At 36.0% G+C, this 19,816-nt stretch overlaps 1 protein-coding gene across 1 annotated transcript in view; it reads left to right on the forward strand.

Annotated features, from left to right (window-relative positions):
* The window catches only part of CNBD1 (cyclic nucleotide binding domain containing 1), a gene marked incomplete at its 5' end in the record, with an annotated part of 117,141 nt that extends 97,550 nt beyond the window's left edge, over positions 1-19,591 (forward strand). The window contains one exon of the mRNA XM_039363105.1: positions 19,494-19,591. Within this exon, the coding sequence (XP_039219039.1) occupies positions 19,494-19,565 (72 nt within the window). The remainder of the gene's footprint in view (positions 1-19,493) is intronic.
* Between the last annotated feature and the right edge of the window lie 225 nt (positions 19,592-19,816).

The raw sequence follows: 19,816 nt of genomic DNA on the forward strand, positions 1-19,816 counted from the left end.
TCTGAAGAGAAAAAGGAAGTTTACCCTGGGTTGATTCTCATTTTGATTCCTTAAAAGACCAGAAAATGCTATTCAGTATCAATCCAAAAGTTCTTTATTGAGACCTTGAGAACAGTTACTGCAGGGGGAAAATGATTGGTCCTTGGATGAATATAACTGGTTGTATTACTTTATAGTGGGGAAAAAAAATAAAGATATGCAAACAACTACTTATAAATGCATATTTTTGGAAAAAACAATATAACAATAGCTTTTAAAATCTGCATTTCACTGTAAATGTTTGTTATTGTTTATAAAAATTCAGCAATTTGTAGGGAAATAAAACAGGAGGGATATATGGTCATGAGAAACTAACAACAGAAACAGTGATTTCGCAGATGTTAAGCTTGATCACATCTATGGTTCAATAAATCTTCAGGCTTCAGTTTCTTGTTCTTTCAAATCTTCAGCGATTTCAAATTCATATTCTTCTTGTTCATTTCTCTCTCTCTTTTGTCTTATTTCTTTTACTGTAACAGTATAAATTTGGTTTATATTCTCTCTGAAATATGAAATAGTTTGCTAGTTTAATTTCTTACTAATTTACAAATTTCTGTATGTGCTTTGTCTTAAAGATATATGGACTTGGGTAGGAAACTATATCACAACATTTGGAAAGTGTTAACATCAATAAATTACATCAATACTTGCAATCTTTTATTGCATCTTCTCATCTGAACTATCTTCTCATATTTCTTCTGCTAGCGTAGAACAAAACTAGATTTACAGCATTCTTTCTACATATTGGATACCGATCAGTTTTCTCACCTAGATTTTTCCATATGTTTCATGATAGAGTAGAATTTATATAATCTAAGATCACTTGGGGAATAACCATTGTATCTTGTACTAGAAGCAAGACTGATTCCTTGATCATATTGTGTATATCCTGAAGCCAGCACAAGATAATGTACTTTTTCCTTAAATCATCTATTTTCCCCTGTCTTCCATCTAGTTGCTTTGGAAATATTATTTTATTGCTAAACTTTTAAATGGTGGATTACATGACTGGTTATGAGGGAATAGTCCTTTTTCATGCTCAAGAAGTTTTAAATATAGACTAAATCTATTCTAAGGAAACCCACTAAATATAGCAGTAGAGTATATGAATATTTATAAGCATGCCACAATACACTTTGCAACTAATCAGCTAAACTGTTGAATTGGAATTCATTTTCCACCATAATGAGAACTTTCATAGTATTATTCAAAGTGGAAAACCAGAGAAAGTTTGACTTTAATTAAGGTCAAATTAAATGTATTTGCAAATTTCAGAAAGTCTTCCTTATAATTAGCAAATTCTTAAGTACTCTAAGAGGTTGTTGCATAATATGGACTGAAATCTTTTATCCACTTACTTAGAGAAGTAAACCTATTTAATTGAATGAAGATACATTAAATAAAGTAAATTTATTTCAGAAGCAGCTTGGAAATTTATGGCTACTATGGCAGCCATAGGCTTATCTCAGATTATTCAGGACCCAATTTGGAATAGTGGTCACACATTGTCAGAGCAGTGATAATGTGATCTGAGGGGGGAACTTGCCCTGTCCCCTCTGTCATGCTCAGATCATGCCCTGATTATTTTAAGATTTCCACATACTTTCCCCTTTGCAGGGAGGCAGGACCTATTGATTGGTCTGCTCCTGGTGACGTAGGGACATAGTGAGGTTCCAAAGGGAGCTGGGAGATGTTCTTGAGGTTCTGCTGCATTGCCCTGCTGAGGCCCTGGCTACTACCTGGAATAAGAAAATAATGAAGGCCTTGGACAGGGTCATGTGACCATTCCATCATGGTCAGCACTCCCTATGTTTACAGAGGAGTTAAGGGAGTTGAAATGGGTCAAGAGACATCTAGAGTGCCATGGAGGAAGCTGAGGGATGAATCTGATTGATCACGTTCCAGCCACTATTAAGATCTATCTTGTTGTGGTAAGAGTGGTGAAATATAAGTATTTCTGTGCTCTTATTGCAGTGGTTCTCAACCTTCCTAATGCCGCGACCCCAACCATGTGGTCGTAAGTCGAGGACTACCTGTATTTCCCTGTGGGCAGGGCAGGAGGAGGCACGCACGCTCCACCTCCTCTCCTGAAGCTGCACACGGGCCATCGCCCAGCAATCGCCTCGGCCCAGGAGCACCGCACATGCGTGGTGCCGCCCCCTGCGCTGGCCGAGGCATAGCTGGCAAGCGGCAACGATGGCGCAGGCCGATCACCAGCTGGGCCACCAGCTGGCCCAGCCCAAGGGAGGTAAGGCACTCGCCGGGCCTCACATGCGCCAGCAACCCTCCCTGCGTCCGCCGCCCTCCCACCTCCCACCCCTGGCCCTCTTTTACTTACATTTAGTAGTTGCTCAGCAGGGAGGGATGGAAACATCCAGAAACCTTGCAGCACCATTTGCAGACTGGGGGTTTTGGCGGGGTCAGCAGGGCAGAGACAGCCTGGACAATTCCTATTGGCTTTTGAAAGCCAATAGAAAGACTCTATTCAAGAGAATCTATTCTATTGGCTTTCAAAACCCAATAGATTCTATTGGCTTTTGAACACCAATAGAATAGAGTCTCTTGAATAGAGTCTATTCTATTGGCTTTCAAAAGCCAATAGAATAAGAGGGAGTAGCACAGCTAAGGGGGAAAAAATGGCAGACTGCATTGTTTGGTGACCCTCGTGAAATGGTCATTCGACCCCAAATGGGGTCGCAACCCACAGGTTGAGAACCGCTGTGTTATTGTATCCACAGAGCTCTGTCTGACAACTGTGTTTAGGGTCACTTTTCCCTTTTCAGTAAAGGGGACTCTAAGGTTCATCATCAGGGCTATGCTGATAAATTTTCAATACCACCTTTTATCTGATGGGGCTGCATGGCTCCAGATAGAAGCAATATTTAATCTGGAGTCTTTCTGCCACCTGCTACTCAAGCACACTCTTTGTAAGCATTATAGAACAGTGATAGACAGATAAATAGATAGATAGATAGATAGATAGATAGATAGATAGATAGATAGATAGATAGATAAAAACCCAGCAGACACGGATGGCAAATTGAAATAAAAACAAAACATCTATCTCCCAATACAAATAGTTTTATAACTTGCTTTTTATGCTATTGCTAATCCTTTTTGAAGTAAAGATAACCAGTTTTGGAACTTTTTTTCTAGCAAGTTGAATATATTATTGGTGCCAGTAATTTTTTTGGAATGAGGTTGCGTAGAGTTGTCTTATACAGGTAGTCCTTGATTTACAACCACAGTTGAGCCCCAAAATTATGCTGCTGACCTTTCTTTTTTTTTTTTTTTTTTTTTTTTTTTTATTAAAATTTTTATAAATTTTAAAAAAAAAAAAACAAGAACAATACAGAACAAAAAACAACATATACAAAAGAAAAAAAAATTAAACAATACATATGAAAAAAACCCCCACCCCACACCCCTCCCAAAAACCCTCCCTTCCCCCCCCCTGAGCTTCCCAGAGCAGAATATAGGCTTAAGAAATAATAATAATAAAAAAATAAAGATTAAATTAAAAACTTTATATTTATATATATAAAAAAGATATCTATAATATATATAAAAATAAAACTTATGAAAAGGCTATATAATATTTTTGTATACCCAATCTAAATTGTATAAATTTTATCCATTTGTCCCAGATAGCAAAAAACTTCTCTTGCGTTTGTTGCTTTAAGAAAGCCGAAATCTTTGCCATTTCCGCCAAATAAGCTACTTTAAAAAACCATTCCTGCAATGTAGGCAAAGATTCCTTCTTCCAATATTGTCCAACCAACAGCCTCGCGGCTGTGATCAAGTTTAACATCAATACAACCTCCTTTGTATCACAATCTGTAACAATACCTAACAAAAATAATTGCGGAGTGAATTTTACCCTCCTTCTAAAAATTCTCTGGATATTCCACCATATTTTGATCCAAAATGCTTTTATCTCTCTGCATGACCACCAAATATGATAATAAGAAGCCTCCTTGTAACCACATCTCCAGCATTTAGGTTGCACGTCAGGGTACATATAAGACATTTTTTGTGGATCAAGGTGCCATCTATAAAACATTTTATAAAAATTCTCCCTTAAATTCTGTGCTTGAGTAAATTTGACATTTCTCACCCAAATAGTTTCCCAGGTGTCCAATGAAACTGGCTCACCAAAGTTCTGCGCCCATCTAATCATACAATCTTTAATTAGTTCCGTTTCTGAGTCCAATTCAACTAAAACCCCATAAATTCTCTTAATGTGGGTTTGTCTTTGATCCTTCAGTTGCTTAATAAGATTTTCATCTTCTCTAAGAAAACCCACCTTGCAATCCATCTTCCATCTATCTAGTAGTTGCCTATATTGGAACCAAGAATAAGTAAAATTTTCTTGTGCTAATTCTTCCCGTGATTTTAATTGCCAGTTTTGTCCATCCCATTTAAGTAACTGTCTATAAGACACCATATCCATTTTAACCCCTCTTTTTATTCCTTCTATCGCATGCCAAGGTATAGCCCATAATGGTACTTTAAAATCACTTTTATAATATTTTCTCCAAATCCTAAGTAAAGAAATTCTTAAAATATGAGATTTAAAAGCCCAATCTATTTTTTTATTAAATATTAAATAGGCATGCCACCCATAAAGTAAATCCCATCCCTCTAGATAAAGTATCTCAGAATTTGTCAAATTTACCCAGTCACTAATTAATGTTAAAACCACCGCATCATAATATAATTTCAAATTTGGTACCTTGAGTCCACCCCTCTCACGGAAGTCTTGCATAATTTTGAACTTAACCCTTGGTTTTTTCCCTGCCCAAATAAATTTATTGAGACCCTTCTGCCACTCATTTAAATTAATCTCATTTTTCAAAATTGGTAACATTTGAAACAAAAAAAGAAACTTGGGTAGAATATTCATTTTTATCACTGCAATTCTTCCCATGAGGGATAATTGCAGCTTTTCCCAGTTCTTCAAGTCTTTCTGTACCCCGACCCACAACCTTTCATAATTGTTTTTAAATAATTTTGCATTAGAAACAGACAGCATCACCCCCAAATATTTTACCTTATTAACAATCTCAAAACCCGTCGAGTTAACCAAAATCTGCTTCTCCTGACTCGACATATTTTTAGGTAAAATTTTAGTCTTATTTACATTAATCTTAAAACCCGAGACCAAACCATAATGGTGAATCAACTGTAATAAGTTTACTACAGAATAATCAGGTTGCGACAAAGTAACAACCAAGTCATCCGCAAAAGCTCTCAACTTATATTCTTTTTTATTAACATATATTCCTTTAATTTCCTGAGACTCTCGAATTTTAATCAATAATATTTCCAATGTTAAAACAAACAACAATGGCGATAAAGGACACCCCTGTCTAGTACCTTTCTCTATTGTGAAAACCTCCGACAAACCTCCATTAACAATAAGTTGTGCTGTTTGTTTTTGATATATTACCTTAAGGGCTTGTAATATGTTTTCACCAAAATTCATTTCTTCCATTACTCTTAGCATAAAATGCCAATTCAGTTGGTCAAATGCTTTTTCAGCATCTAAAAATATGAGCCCTGCAGAAACTTGGTTGTTCTTATCTAAGTATTCTAGTAAATTAATAATTTGTCTAACATTGTTTTTCATATACCTTCCTGTTATAAACCCTGATTGATCTTTATGCACAAGATGATGCACCACCCTCATAAGCCTATTTACCAAAATTTTTACAAATATCTTATAATCCACGTTTAAAAGAGATATAGGCCTATAGTTTTTTGGTAAAGTAAGATCTTGATCCTCCTTTGGAATCAATGATATAAAAGCACTACGCCATGAAGGAGGAATCTCTAAACCCTGTAGGATACCATTAAAAAGATCATTTAATGGTTGAATCATCTCCTCCATTAAGGCTTTATAATAAACAGCTGTTAACCCATCCGTACCCGGTGCTTTCCCTAATTTCAATTGTTGAATTGCTGAGGCGATTTCCTCCTTAGTAATTAAACCATTAATTTCATATTTCTGATCCTCAGTCAGTTTAGGAAAACTTGCCTCAGCTAAATATTTATTTATATCTAACAGTTGTACATTAGTAGATTTGTATAGGTTTTGATAATAATCCAAAAAAGATTTTTTAATTAATTCCTTCTGAGAAACTAGTTTACCCTTATAATTTATTTTCTCTATTATTCTCTGTCTCTGTTTCTTTCTTAATTGATAAGCCAACCATCTCCCCGGCTTATTAGCATTACAAAATGTATTTTGTTTCATAAATAATAAATTGGTTGCAGCTTGATCTGCTATCAACATATTAAATTGTGACCTTAATAACTTTACAGATTCTTTAGTACTTTCATCAGAAGGATTTAGAATCAAAGCCCTTTCTTTTAGTTTAATTTCATCTTCAAGTTCTCTACGTTTCTGAATCTGATTTCGCTTATAAAAATTATTCATTTTTATCAAAACACCGCGCATAAATGCTTTACCTGCATTTATACCATTGACATTGAAGTCCCCTTGTACATATTCAAAGCAAAATAGTCCTTTAAACACTCCTTTAGTTTTTGAACATTCTTCTCTTGTCTAAACAAATTTTCATTAACTCTCCAGGATCTTCTTTCCTCTTTCTCTTGAATCAACTCCATCCAAACTGGACTATGATCCGTCAGTGATCTAGGAAAAATCTTTACATTCTTTACTTTATTATACAAATCCGTGGTAATCAAGAAAAAGTCAATTCTTGAAAAAGATTGGTGTCTGTCAGAAAAAAAAGTAAAGTCTCTCTCCTCTTGATTACGTTCCCGCCAATAGTCCCTTAATTCCCAGTCTTCTTTCATATCAAAAAAGGCTTTAGGTAGCCTTGCTTGTTTAAGAAAAGGAGAGGAACCTTTCTTATCCCTTTGTGTGTCTAAGACACCATTCCAATCACCCATTAGTACCACTGATCTATAGTCAAGCAAAGTTATTTTTTGGTGTAACTGTTTATAAAATTGTTCCTGTTGTTGATTTGGAGCATAAAGTCCAACTATAAGTACTTTCTTACCATAAATACCAAGTTCAATCATCACATATCTCCCCTGGGGATCTGATTCTACCAGACAAGCTGGCAGGTTTTGTTTGACATATATAACAACTCCCCCTTTCTTCCCAGGTGCAGGAGATATAAAATGAGATCCCAAACGAGCATTAACTAAATATTTCTGATCTTTAAGTAGAATATGAGTTTCCTGTAAACAAATAACATCATTGGTATGTTGCTTCAAATAATAAAAGATTTTTTTCCGTTTCTGAGGAGAATTCAATCCATTAACATTCCAGGTCAAAAACTTTGCCATCTCCCTTGGCACGCAGCCTGGAGAAGACACCATCAAACTCTGACAGAGCTGCATGTGTTGCATAACTCTTGGGTCTTGCTCCTCCCACCGGCGGTGATGCACTTCCAGGAGAATTCTCTTTGGGCTCTTTTTTACGTTGCTCTTTCTCTTTACGCTTATAAGCTGCACGAGTCATCCTCTGCTCTTTAGCCTCCGTTTGGCGTTGCTTTGCCACTTCTATCATCCCTGCGGAAACCAAATCTAGTGCCTCAGATTGCTGCTCAGGTTCCTTAGCACTCAAAGATTTCCGACCAGATGAAGTTGAGCCTGCACTCAGGACCGAAGTATAGAAATCTCTAGCTTTGTCAACTGTGTTCAATCTGTAACGTGTCCCAGCATGGCTCAAAACGATACCCATCGGAATTTCCCATCTGAATGGCATCGATCTAGCTTTAAGCTCATTAGTTAAAAAAGCAAAATCTTTCCTACTTCTTAAGATTTTAGATGGGATTTCCTTTAGAATGATGACATCTTGGGCGGCAATCTGAAATCTTTTGTTGTAAAAAGCTTGTATAATCTCATTCCGCAGGGACTTCTTTGTAAAGTAAATCACCACATCTCTGGGCAAATTCTTCTGCTTAGCAATCCAGGAGTTGAGTCTATAAATTTTTTCTACTTCTCTCTGTAATTCTCCTTTATCCATATCCAAAGCCAGCGCCAGATCACTAAGAACCACCTCCATCAAATCTTGATTCATATCTTCCTTGAGGCCTCTAATCCTCAGAGCATACTCCATCTGTCTGTACTGAAACATCAAAATATCTTCTTGTGAGGAGTCCACCTTCCTTTCCACGTCTTGAATTTTGTCATCTAAAGAGTCAACTTTGTCTTCCACTTCCTCAAGCCTTGCATCGAGCTTAACCACCACAGTAGCCAAACCTGAAACAGCTGCCAGTATATCTTGTCGTAATTCATTATTATTTTCTTGCAATTTAGACTTTATCCCCGTTATCTCTTCTTTGAGATCAGATTTAATTTCTGATTTAATCTGTGAAACAAATTGAGTCATTTCCTCTCTCATTTGAACTACAATCTCTCCCATTATACCTCTAACCTCTTGCACTGAAAGTCCAGGTAAAGGAGGGGAGGGTGGTGGCTGAGCCGGTGGTGCATGTTTAGATTGTTGTTGTAGCTGTGCAGTGGAAGTTATAGGAGAAGAAATAACCTTGGGTACTGAGGAAGGCTGCTGCCTCTTTGAAGCCATTTTAAAAAGCACAATTGTCACTTCCCTTTCCCCTCCAGCCAAAAAGGGAGGAGGAAAAAAAGAAAAAAAGAATTTTTAAAAAGAGACAAACTATAATCATTAAAAGTCCAGAATAAATCCCAAGAATAAGTAGTAAAAGAGCAAACAATTCAAAAAAAAAAATTCTAAGCCAAAAGCAAAAGCAAAAGCAAAAAACAATCCTTAAAAAGGGAAAGTAAAACAAAAGAGAAAGGAAAAAAAAACTCCGACACTTTCAAAACGCCATCTTAAGTCCTTTCACTAGTATAACAAAGAAAAGGAGGAAAAATAGTAAAAATCAAAAGATAAAAAAAATAAACACCTAAAATATAACAAAAAATCCTTTAAACTGCTCCGTCCGTTTAAAAATTACTCACCAAAATGCTGTAAACACGGAGATAGAAGCGGCGGTTTCTTTTGCTTCCGAGGAAGCAAAAACAGCTGGGAGGCGGAGATCAGCAAGAGCTCCGAGGGAACACTCCTTTCACCCCCTCTAGAAATAAATCCAGAGGGGGTTCAGGGGTTCTACCTCTACTCTTGCGTTCTCTATCCCTTCCCTTTGCCCGGGAAGGGATTTCCGAGCCGCGGGCCAGCTGATGCGCGCTGCGCTCCGCGGCTCTGACACTTCCCCAGCTGGACGGCTAAAAGCTAGCCGCCATCGCCGTCGCCTCCCACCGGAAGCTCATCTGCTGACCTTTCTTGCCAAGTTGTTAAGTGAATCATGCAATTGTTAAGTTTTGCCCATTTTATGACCTTTCTTGCCAGGCTTGTTAAGTGAATCTGGCTTCCCACTGACTTTGTTTGTCAGAAGGTCACAAAAGGCAATCATATGACCCCAGGACACTGCAACCGTTATAAATATGAGCCAGTTGCCAAGCATCTGAATTTTGATCATGTGACCACAGGGTAGTAAATGTAAAAAACAAATATAAGTCACTTTTTTCAGTGCCATTGTAACTTTGAATGGTCACTAAATAAACTGTTGTAAGTCAAGGACTGCCTGTAATGAATAAAGACACCTTAAAACATTGTTCCTGAAAAATGACACAGTGTTATTCCTTCTCTTGATGTGAACTACATCATTCCTAAAATAAACAGTGCATGTGAGCAACCAAAAATGAATTGATTCTTGGCCTAAGCTTCCTCTTGGCAGAAAATATGTTCCTTCCTATTTTAATATGATCACAAATGTAATTTGAGTGACAACCATCACTTTAATTTTAAACAAATTGGCCACAAGCCAGCCATCTGGCACAGTGTTGGCTGTTGACATTAATGAGTTTAAGTGTGCTTAACTAAGCGTTGGACTGTAGTAACTGTTTTAGTGAAACTAACTCCCAAATAAATATTTTAGCACCAGAACCCAACAGGAAGTCCATTACAGTTAGAAAATTCAAATATTAGATTATTTAGTTGAAGGAGGGAGGGGAGGAAGCAACAAGGATTAAGAGAAATAACAGAAAAAAAAAACATTTTTTCAACCTCTGATGTTGCCATGGTGATGGAAAAGAAAGTTAATAGTCCAGTATTCTAGCCATGGGATAAAATGACCCTTTCTGCTTCTCTTCCTGTTACCAAGATAGAAGGTACATTTAGCATAAGCTGAAAGTACAAGTACACACACTTAATTTTCTTATCCAGTTAAGATCTTTTAGTATTTCTTGAATGGAAAATAAAATAGCATTCCTTATTTTTAAAAAAACGAATAAAGGAAATATGGATCATCTGTTCTGAAAGAATTTCAGTATGTGTTATTGGATCCTATATTTGCACTATGGATAATTGTGGCTGCCAATTTGATCCAAATTCAGAACAACATTGAAAGCTATTATTTACCACAAAAATTATAATGAATAATTCTATTCTATAATGAATAGAAATTGATAGTTAAGATATATGCAAGAATACAACATTATTTTTGTTTAACTGTGATGAAATAGTAATTATTTTTTCCTTCTCTGTCTTCAAGTTCAAGATACTGTACTGCTTCTGTACCACCACCACTCCTTACCACTGCAGCATCCTTAAGTTGAAAGCTACTGATTAGACTTAGAAATAGGTTAAAAAAAGTTAAATTACTGCATTTTAATTGCTCTCAATAAATTTTAACAATTTAATTTAAATTACAGTATTTTTAAATTTTAATTTAATTTAACCTTTTTAATTTTTCAACATTTTAATTGCTCTCTGTACATTTCTAACTCTTGATAGTTTAGTTCAATGTTTTTCAATGCTGGCAGCTTTCAGATGCGTGGACTTCAACTGCCAGAATTCCCCAGCCAGCAATGCTGTTGTTGAGTGAATCGCACAGTCACTAAGTGAATCCAGCTTCCCCCACTGATGTTACTTGTTGGGAGCCAGATGCAGAGGTTGCAAATGGTGAACACATGAACCCAGAATGCTGCAATGATTTTAAATACATGCCAGTTGCCAAGTGTCCCAAATTTTATCCAATGACTGTGGGCATCCTGTGACAGTCATAAGAGTGGGGACTGATCATTAGTCACTTTTTTTAGCACTGTTATAACTTCAAATGGTTGATAAATGAATGGTTGTATGTCAAGGACTATCTACTGTGTAGATAAAGGAGAAACGCTACAACAACAACAACAATAATAATAATAATAATAATAAAAGTTGGAAGGGACCTTAGAGATCATCTGGTCCAACCAGGGGCTCAGGCAGGAAACTCTATAACATTCTGGACAAATGGCTGTCCAGTCTCTTCTTAAACACTTCCAGTGTTGGAGCTTTCACAGCTTCTGGAGGCAGGTTGTTCCACTGGTTAATTGTTCTGACTGTCAGGAAGTTTCTCCTTAGTTCTAGGTTGCTTCTCTCTTTGGTTAGTTTCCATCCATTGCTTCTTGTCCTGCCTTCAGGCATTTGAAAAATAGCTTGACCCCCTCAGATACTGGAACACTGCTATCATGCTCTGGTTCTGCCTCTTTTGCCTAGCCTTTGTATATGTATCTGTGCTTTCTTAATCCAAATCAGTTCCTTGTATCTATTAGTTTTCCCCAGATGAAGAATACATTCTGGCAATGCTTGGATTAAAGGAAAAGAGCAGTTCCCTTTTGTACCCTTTTCAGAAGGCTAAAGCAGGATTTGATTAAAAATAAAACATAAGATATTCAATATGGTCTCCTTAGTGAGCTTCTTTTCCTTTAATATTACTACCGACTCTGACTTCTCAGTTTGTTCACACTTCTCCAAATAGGTTTTCTGATCTGCCATAACTAGTTTACTTCTTAACAAGTGCTTTCTTTGATATAAAATTAATAATTCTTACCATTTTTAACCTCTAGATCAGTGGTGGAATGCCTAGTAGTACCAACCTCAAGTTGGTATTCCTTATCAATATTCCTTCCTTGCTCTAATGCCATACACTAAATAAATAAATCCTTGGTTTAAAATCCATTAAAACATCTTTCAAAAATGTGCAACAAGTTTTATTCATGATAAGAATAGGTTTGCTGCAATTAATTCTAGCTACCCAGCAAATTTAAGCTTGTTCTGCTTAAACAAAGCAAAAAAAAGGAGTTAAGGATATTTAAAATATATATTTTAATAAATCCTTTTAAGACAATGAAACATATTTCAAGAAGATAGCTGAAAACCTTTGTACACTTTATTTTGAAATCAAGTATGTTTGATCTGTTCCTTCTATCCAAGGTATCTGCAGATTATGTCTTGTTATGTTAGAAAAGGAAATGGAACACTAGAATTTCAATTTTCATGATCCTTTTCTTATTTGGGCAAACTTATTTTGGAACAATCTAAAACAAATTTAGTCATTTTTGTAGCACTAGGTACAGTTTTCAGATTGGAAGTATAAATGTCTAATTATTTGCAAAAGGAAAAGCAGTAATATACAGACATATATTCCATTCTTCAGGATTTTACACTACAGACAGTTTTCAAGAGCTTAGTCCAGAGGTCCCCAAACTTTTGGGCACCAGGGACCGGTTCCGTGGAGAGAGATTTTTCTGTGGACCGGAGGGGGTGTGGTTTTGTGTGCTGCCTGCATCCCACAGATGGGGCTTTGCCTGTTTGTGCGGACCGGTTGCTGGCATGCTGTGGCCCAGTACTGATCCACGGCCTGGGGGTTGGGGACCCCTGGCTTAGTCAATGAGCTGTAGTATTTTTGAAACTGGTATAAATTAATATTTGCTTTGGACTTCTGTGGCATTCTGTATGCAATCTCTTTGTTTCTCTGTCTTTGGGTATTCTTACCTTAATCTAATTTAACTCACTGTTGCAAGTCTTACAAAGGAAAAAATAATTATGCAGCTCACTTTCTCTCCCAGTATGTATGTATGTATGTATGTATGTATGTATATATGTATATGTATTCAAAAGATAAAAACGAGCACCAGGAGGTAAAACAATTAAATGTTTAATAAATAGATAACTTAGCTTTCGATGGCTGTATTGCTGCCATCATCGTCAGGGTGTTAAAAGCCAGAGGATGGGGGAGCTCGTTTATAAGCACAAACGCGCCTGCACATGGCTCATAGACCCTGTTATGGGGCCCGGTCAATTGATCCTCCCGTCACTCATGTTAGAAGTATTTCTGAGTTCTAAGTTCTTGCAGCTGATTACTTCTCTGTTGTGTGCGGCTCCTAGGCTGGGAGGCAAGCATTCCATGTTACTTCGCACCAGAGTAACCTGTGTAACTGCAGACTGATCCAGCGATGAAATGCTGGATCCGGCTATCTCCCTCCCCAGTGTCTGACGTATCACTCTCAGGGGGCATGCCACCCCTATAGGGGAAGATGGGAGCACGGATGGAGTGCGATCAATCGACCGGGCCCCATAACGAGGTCTATGAGCCGTGTGCAGGCATGTTTGTGCTTATAAACGAGCTCCCCCACCCTCTAGCTTTTAACACCCTGACGATGATGGCAGCAATACAGCCATCGAAAGCTAGGTTATCTATTTATTAAACATTTAATTGTTTAACCTCCTGGTGCTCGTTTTTATCTTTTGAATATGTATACACCCAGGAGACTACGTTCCTCAATTTTTAGGTTAATTTTTAATATGTATGTGTGTATGTATGTATGTGTATATGTATGTATGCATATATGTGTGTATGTATATGTGTGTGTATACAGTATATTGCATGGAACTAGACAAATGCACACAAAATGGAATTGACTGTAGAGTGAGGAGGACGAGATGGAGGAAATGGAAAATCAAGCAATTGATGTCCAATTTGTGTGGACTGAGGTTGATGGAATTTTAGTTTTTCCAGAACATGTGCCAGCTTGGAGTAAGGCACAATAATTTTCACTTTTTTTTAGCTTGCAAAGTAAGTAGGAAAAAGATGCTAAGACATTGTTTGAGGGATCAAGCAATTGACACAACAATGATGTGAATGTTTTCTGAACAGCAATGAATACTTGCATATGGAAAAATACAGCTTTTTTTCATTCAGGTGATCTTGAATGGAGGTATTTTACAAGTGAGCCATTTCTTTGTGGGGCCTACAACTTTACAATTAAGGAATTCTGCTATATATCAAATGCTAATTTAAAATGAACAAGGAAGAAATTGATTGTCAGCAATATGCCAATAAACTGATCTCATAAAATAATATAGGATTGGGTTGAGTTATGCCCAATTATATTTATCTGAGCTGAATGGATCACACGTGCAGTATGTGAAAAATAATGGCATTTTATTAAAACAGTTATGGAATGCTATACATCTCTGTCTCTTTTCTCTCTCCACATTATAAACTTCAAATTTATGCCAAAGATATACTGAGATTTTTTACTGAACCATTGTAACAGAATGGGGTGGGGGTGAAGAGAGAAAATCTGTGATGGATTTACTAACAAATCCACAATCTTTTGGTTTCCAGCAGTCAGTAAAAGGTCTGTGTTGGCCTTTTAAAAATATATTTGAGATTACATACTAAAGTATATTGCTAACGCTCCTTAGATTGCTCACTGCTCTAAATTGTACTGATACATACTACCAAGATAAGACAGGGTTTGGATCCTGTTTACGGAGAAAGGTTTTCTAACCTTGCCTGAATTTCAGCTTCTCCTAAAACTGCTTCTTAGAACTTCCTCAAAATTATGTTTCAAGATATTTCAAGAGCTGCCACTGTATGCAGCCAGCAAGAATGGGTAGAAATCCAAGTTCCTGGTTAGCACAACTTGAGGTATTATATCTTCCTACCACCCTTCTCCATTTAGTAGGTGTTCTGCTGGATTCAAGCCCCAAATAGCAGCTATACCAGCACAAGCTGGCATTTCTCAGGGTCATGAGCAATTAGAAATTGGCTGATAAGCTGCTACCATGGCAACCATTATGCTGTTATGCTGTGCAGAATCCTTGACCCATATGAAACTACTCAAAGAAATGTCAAACTCTCGATCTTGAGAAAACTTTCATTCATTACGGATCATATTGCATGAAAAATATGATGTATGCAAAAATACATTTGCTTTTTTAATTGCTTGGATTGGAAGGGCCATTGCCTTCTGTTCTGGGGATATTTAGAAGGAGTTAGAGGATGAAAAGCAGGGATTTCAAAATTAAATAAGTATCTGTTAGGAATACCAGGAAGAAATATTTGAAAATGGTTTAGAATTGTAGCCATTGTTTCTTTCAATGCATCAAATCTCACTTGTTATTGAAGCCATTTACCCTTTAAAATGAAAGATTGAATTCTTACCTAGTGGAAATTTTTTTATTTTTTATTTTAAATTGCTTAAGTATTGTCTTTTTTCATATCTGTTAGAAAACTGAAGCATGATTGTATTGCTTTGAGTGACTAATGGTTGTTCTGTGGCTATTAGGAATTGTCTTGAAGTGCTAGAAATGTCTGTGGTGGAAAGTAATTTTACATGCTGTAGCATTTGAATTTTTCCATTGGGATTTATGCATTTTATAATTTCATTAAGATTTTAATGTAGAATTAATGCATATATATTTTAAAAGCTTAAACTTAATATTCCCCTCCTTTTCTTCAATATTTTTATTACTTTTAAGGAAAACCACGTGAATACTAATTTTTGATTTGTGTAAGGGGGAGTTCAGGAGTAATTTAGGATAAGACGGACTATATTCAAAGTCATTCACAGTGATCCTGCATTATGAATTTATTAAGCAGACAAGGAAGCATCAGGCTTACAAATTTTATTGACAATATTATTATTACTTTAGTTAGGGCTTCCATTTCTGGGCTGCAAAATTCTGGCAACTAGAGAGTGATGGACTTGGAGTTTTCTTTATTTGAAGCTTCTTTGTCTTCTTTTTTTGTTCCCAGGTGTTGTTATCTCTACCATTTTTGTTCTTTTTATTTTGTGCTGTTTTCTTGTTTTTAAATGTTTTTAACAATTTCTACACTGCCCAGAATTGCTGTAAGTTGGGTAATATTTTAATTCTTTTTACGATTATTATTTCATTGCTGATGTTCAGTGGATTTTGGCAATTCATACCTGGTTGTTTAACCATGTTCTTTCTTGCTTGCTTTCCTTAGGAATTCTAGGAAGTAGATATCAACTTAGCTCAGCAGTGGACAATTAATTTTCTCAAAGGGCCATATGAGAAATTTGGGTTGCTGTGCAAAATTTTATGATTTTGATTAGCTGCTATTCATAAGAATACATGATACATTTACATTTGATTTCTAATTTCTGATTGACCTCACACCGGCTGGATAGGGACAGCCAAAGGGCCAAATGTGGCCTAAAGGCTGTGAAAATGCCCAGGCCTACATTAACTCCTCCTATTTTTCTCTGCAACAACTATGTATGGTAGTTTGTAATGAAAGACTGAGAGACTGATCGCCAGTCACTGGTGAGTTTCTATGGTTAAAGATAAGCTAGAATCTTGTTCTCACAAATGCTAATCCATTATTGTAACCATTACCCTTATACCATGGGTCCCCAACCTCTGGGCTGTGGCCCACTACCAGTCTGTGGTGGGAGGGCGTGGACATGCAGCTCCATTTGTGTGAGCAATGGGCACACATGCCTGCTGCTTGTGCAAATGGAGCTGTGTGCATGCATAGGCTCTCCAGATGCTCATGAGGAACCATCTCCACTCCCACCCACCAGTTCACAAAATTGGAAAGGTTGGAGTCCGCTGCCTTACACTATCAAGCTAAATCTCTAAATATGTAAATATTTTATAAAGATATGAAAAGGATAGGTAGAGAAAACAAGAGAAGGCAATAATCATTCCCAGAATTCCAAATAAAATCAATATAGTTACTCTAGTTAAATAAGTTACTTATAAAATCCTTCAATAAATGTTTAAATTTCATGGATTTTGTTTGCTAACTAGTTTGAATGCCAATTTACAAATTACCTTTCCCTGCTAGTCCTTTTTCCCCACATTGCCTGGACAACTATCTCCTCTAGCACTTGAGTTAATCCAATGTATATGTTAACCTGTAGAGAATTAATTTGGCTGTGTAATCTTCCTAGTTTCATTTAAGACATGTGTATGCTGACAAAAAAAAATGTGATTAATAACTTGTTTGTTGCAAAGAATGAATGTTTGGCCAAAGAACCAAATATGATCATGTATAAGAGCTTCCTCTACTTACCTTGTTAGATAGAAATAAGTGTTGCGTATATCAGGGAACCATAAGAACATAAGTAGTGCCTCACTAGATTGGTCCCCTGGTCTATGCATTCCAATAGTCTAATCTCACAGGGGCCAATCAACTGTACAGGGAAGCCATCTATTTAATCAGAAGCAGCCAAACAGGACTAGAAACTTTTGGTTCCATGACTGTCATAGCCATTGATCCTCATAACAAAGAGGATAACTATTTTAAAAAGTGTGTGCTATTGACAAGAAAGAATAGTATCAGAAATGATGGGTATTTAAAGGAATGCGGATTGAATACTAAAGTGAGCAACAGAATGAAAGTGTTATTAATTTATTAGATTTATACAACTGTTTACATTATGTAATGTTGGGTGACAACCATAATGTAGGAAAAAAATCAATAAACAAAAGCATAAGAAAAAATGAATTAGGATCAAATCACACAATAAATATATGAAGTATGAATGGATAAGAGGAAAGGGGAAGACTAAGAAAATCATGGCTGGAATGGATCAATGTGACCCTCTCCCAAAAGGACAGGTGTAAGTTTTAAAGGGCAAAGGGGAAGGGTTGTGTAGATTTTTGAAAGCATGGATGGTTTACAAAAGTGGAAAGATATGGAGAGGTATAGTGAATGGAATCAATACAAACTGTTCAGCTATATTCCTTTTCTTCTGTTCATCTCTTTAATTTTGCCCTTACTATTTCTTATTCATTTTCTGTGCTTCACATATGTGGCTTATTGTGAAAGAGAATAGCATGTTGGATATGGGTGTGTGTAGGTGGCAGGATTAGTAATCATATTTGCATAGGAGGGGGAGGTAGCAATGATAAAATTATAGTTGATGAATGAGATTTGTATTCAAAAGCATTGCACAAATGTCCTTATTTACCCAGTTGTCATCGGAATTAATTAATTCTGAACATTCTGCTTTCCATTAAAGTGGCCTGCGACTGGCATTAGTTGAGCCTAAAGTGGCTGACCTTGTAAGTTTCTGCTTTTCCCAGCTTCTTTTCTTTTCCCATTTGTCATTTTCTAACTCCCAGCTGCTGCTAGTTTCTTAGCAACACTGATTACCCTTTCCACTGTGTGACAGTTTGCAAATTGTGTACGATATTTTTTTCTCCATCCGGGAAAGAGATGTGCATCCAAGAACTGAACATGAGAACCTACTACATAGGTTTTACACTGTAGCATTGGAAAGATAAATGATTAAAACCTGATTATGCTTGCCACTAGAAGCCTAAAGATTTGGAATTTGAATGGACAAGTATAATGAAATATGGGACATTTATACAAAATACAGTAGGTGAAAAAGAATGTTAGTTACATAAGTGAATTAAAAATAAATATATATGCACTTGAATATTTACATTAGATAAATATATATACAGAATTGTAAGGGTTAATTGAATTGTAAGGGTTAACTGTTAAAATTATATACTTTGTTTTTTTATCTTTTAAATATATTTATGCATTGTATTTTCATTGAGAATATATGCATTTACATCATAATTGTATTTGTTTTGTCTTTTTCTGTTGCTATTTAATTTAAAATTTTAAAAAATTAAAAAAACAATAGTTTTCATCTCAAAAACAGATTTTATCAATTATGGTTACACACTATATCAATAGTCCATTTTCTTAAATAAATCTATGTTACATATTCAAACTAAAATTTCCTTCATACTTCCGTCACAGTAATAGTATATAATTTTCTTGCTTTTTCTGCAAGCAGATCATTCACAACAGTTTACTCTTTTGTCTATTCATAGTAGTAAAAGTTTAAAATATTTTAGAAGTACTTCTTAAAGCACAGTCTAGTTTATTCTTTGGTAAGTATAAAAAAGTTTAATTTAGCACCATAAATACATATTACTACACTAAGTATATATATATATGTATATCTCTCCACAATTTATCTCTCCATTTTGCTTTTACCAACAAAAATTAATACTTTCTGCCTTACTGATGAAGTAAAAAAAAATGCAGTAATTCAGAATTGCTGGGTCTTCTGAAGAAAACCTATGTCTATGCTTTGGTACTATCCATTTAATAAGGGTACCATTATTCTTATTAAGGAACAATTATTCAGTTATAATGTGTCCTGCACTGACAATATACGATGACTTGTTTTTAAATAGATTATTCTAAGTAAAAATATATAAATTGATTCATGAAATCTTGAAAGGATTATAAAATTAAGGAGTTCTTGAAATTAGGTCACCAAAGGCTAAATAACTGAGAAATAAAATTTAAACACTTTATTGGTATTGTGTTTCTTTACAGGAAGATCTCAAGTTTAAATATATTAAGAACAAAAAAGAAAAGGAATGGAGACACAAAAAGGTAGCCAAGTAGTGATTTCCACTGGGAACATCCTTCTCCAGCTCATCGTTTCCTGGCCTAATATCCATGAAATGGGTTGGGTAACTTAAGAAAGATATGATAGATAGGATGGTTGGGATATGAGACAGCAATGCAGGGTAAGGGAGGGGAAGTAGTTTGTACATAGTATCAAAATGTTAAAGTTCCAATAAATTATGGAAATAAAATGTTTATGTAATAACAACAGCACTTGGATTTTTATACTGCTCCATAGTGCTTTACAG

This window comes from Crotalus tigris, unplaced genomic scaffold, assembly GCF_016545835.1.
Source record: "Crotalus tigris isolate CLP2741 ecotype Arizona unplaced genomic scaffold, ASM1654583v1 scf7180000019533.121983, whole genome shotgun sequence".
Lineage (NCBI taxonomy): Eukaryota > Metazoa > Chordata > Lepidosauria > Squamata > Viperidae > Crotalus > Crotalus tigris.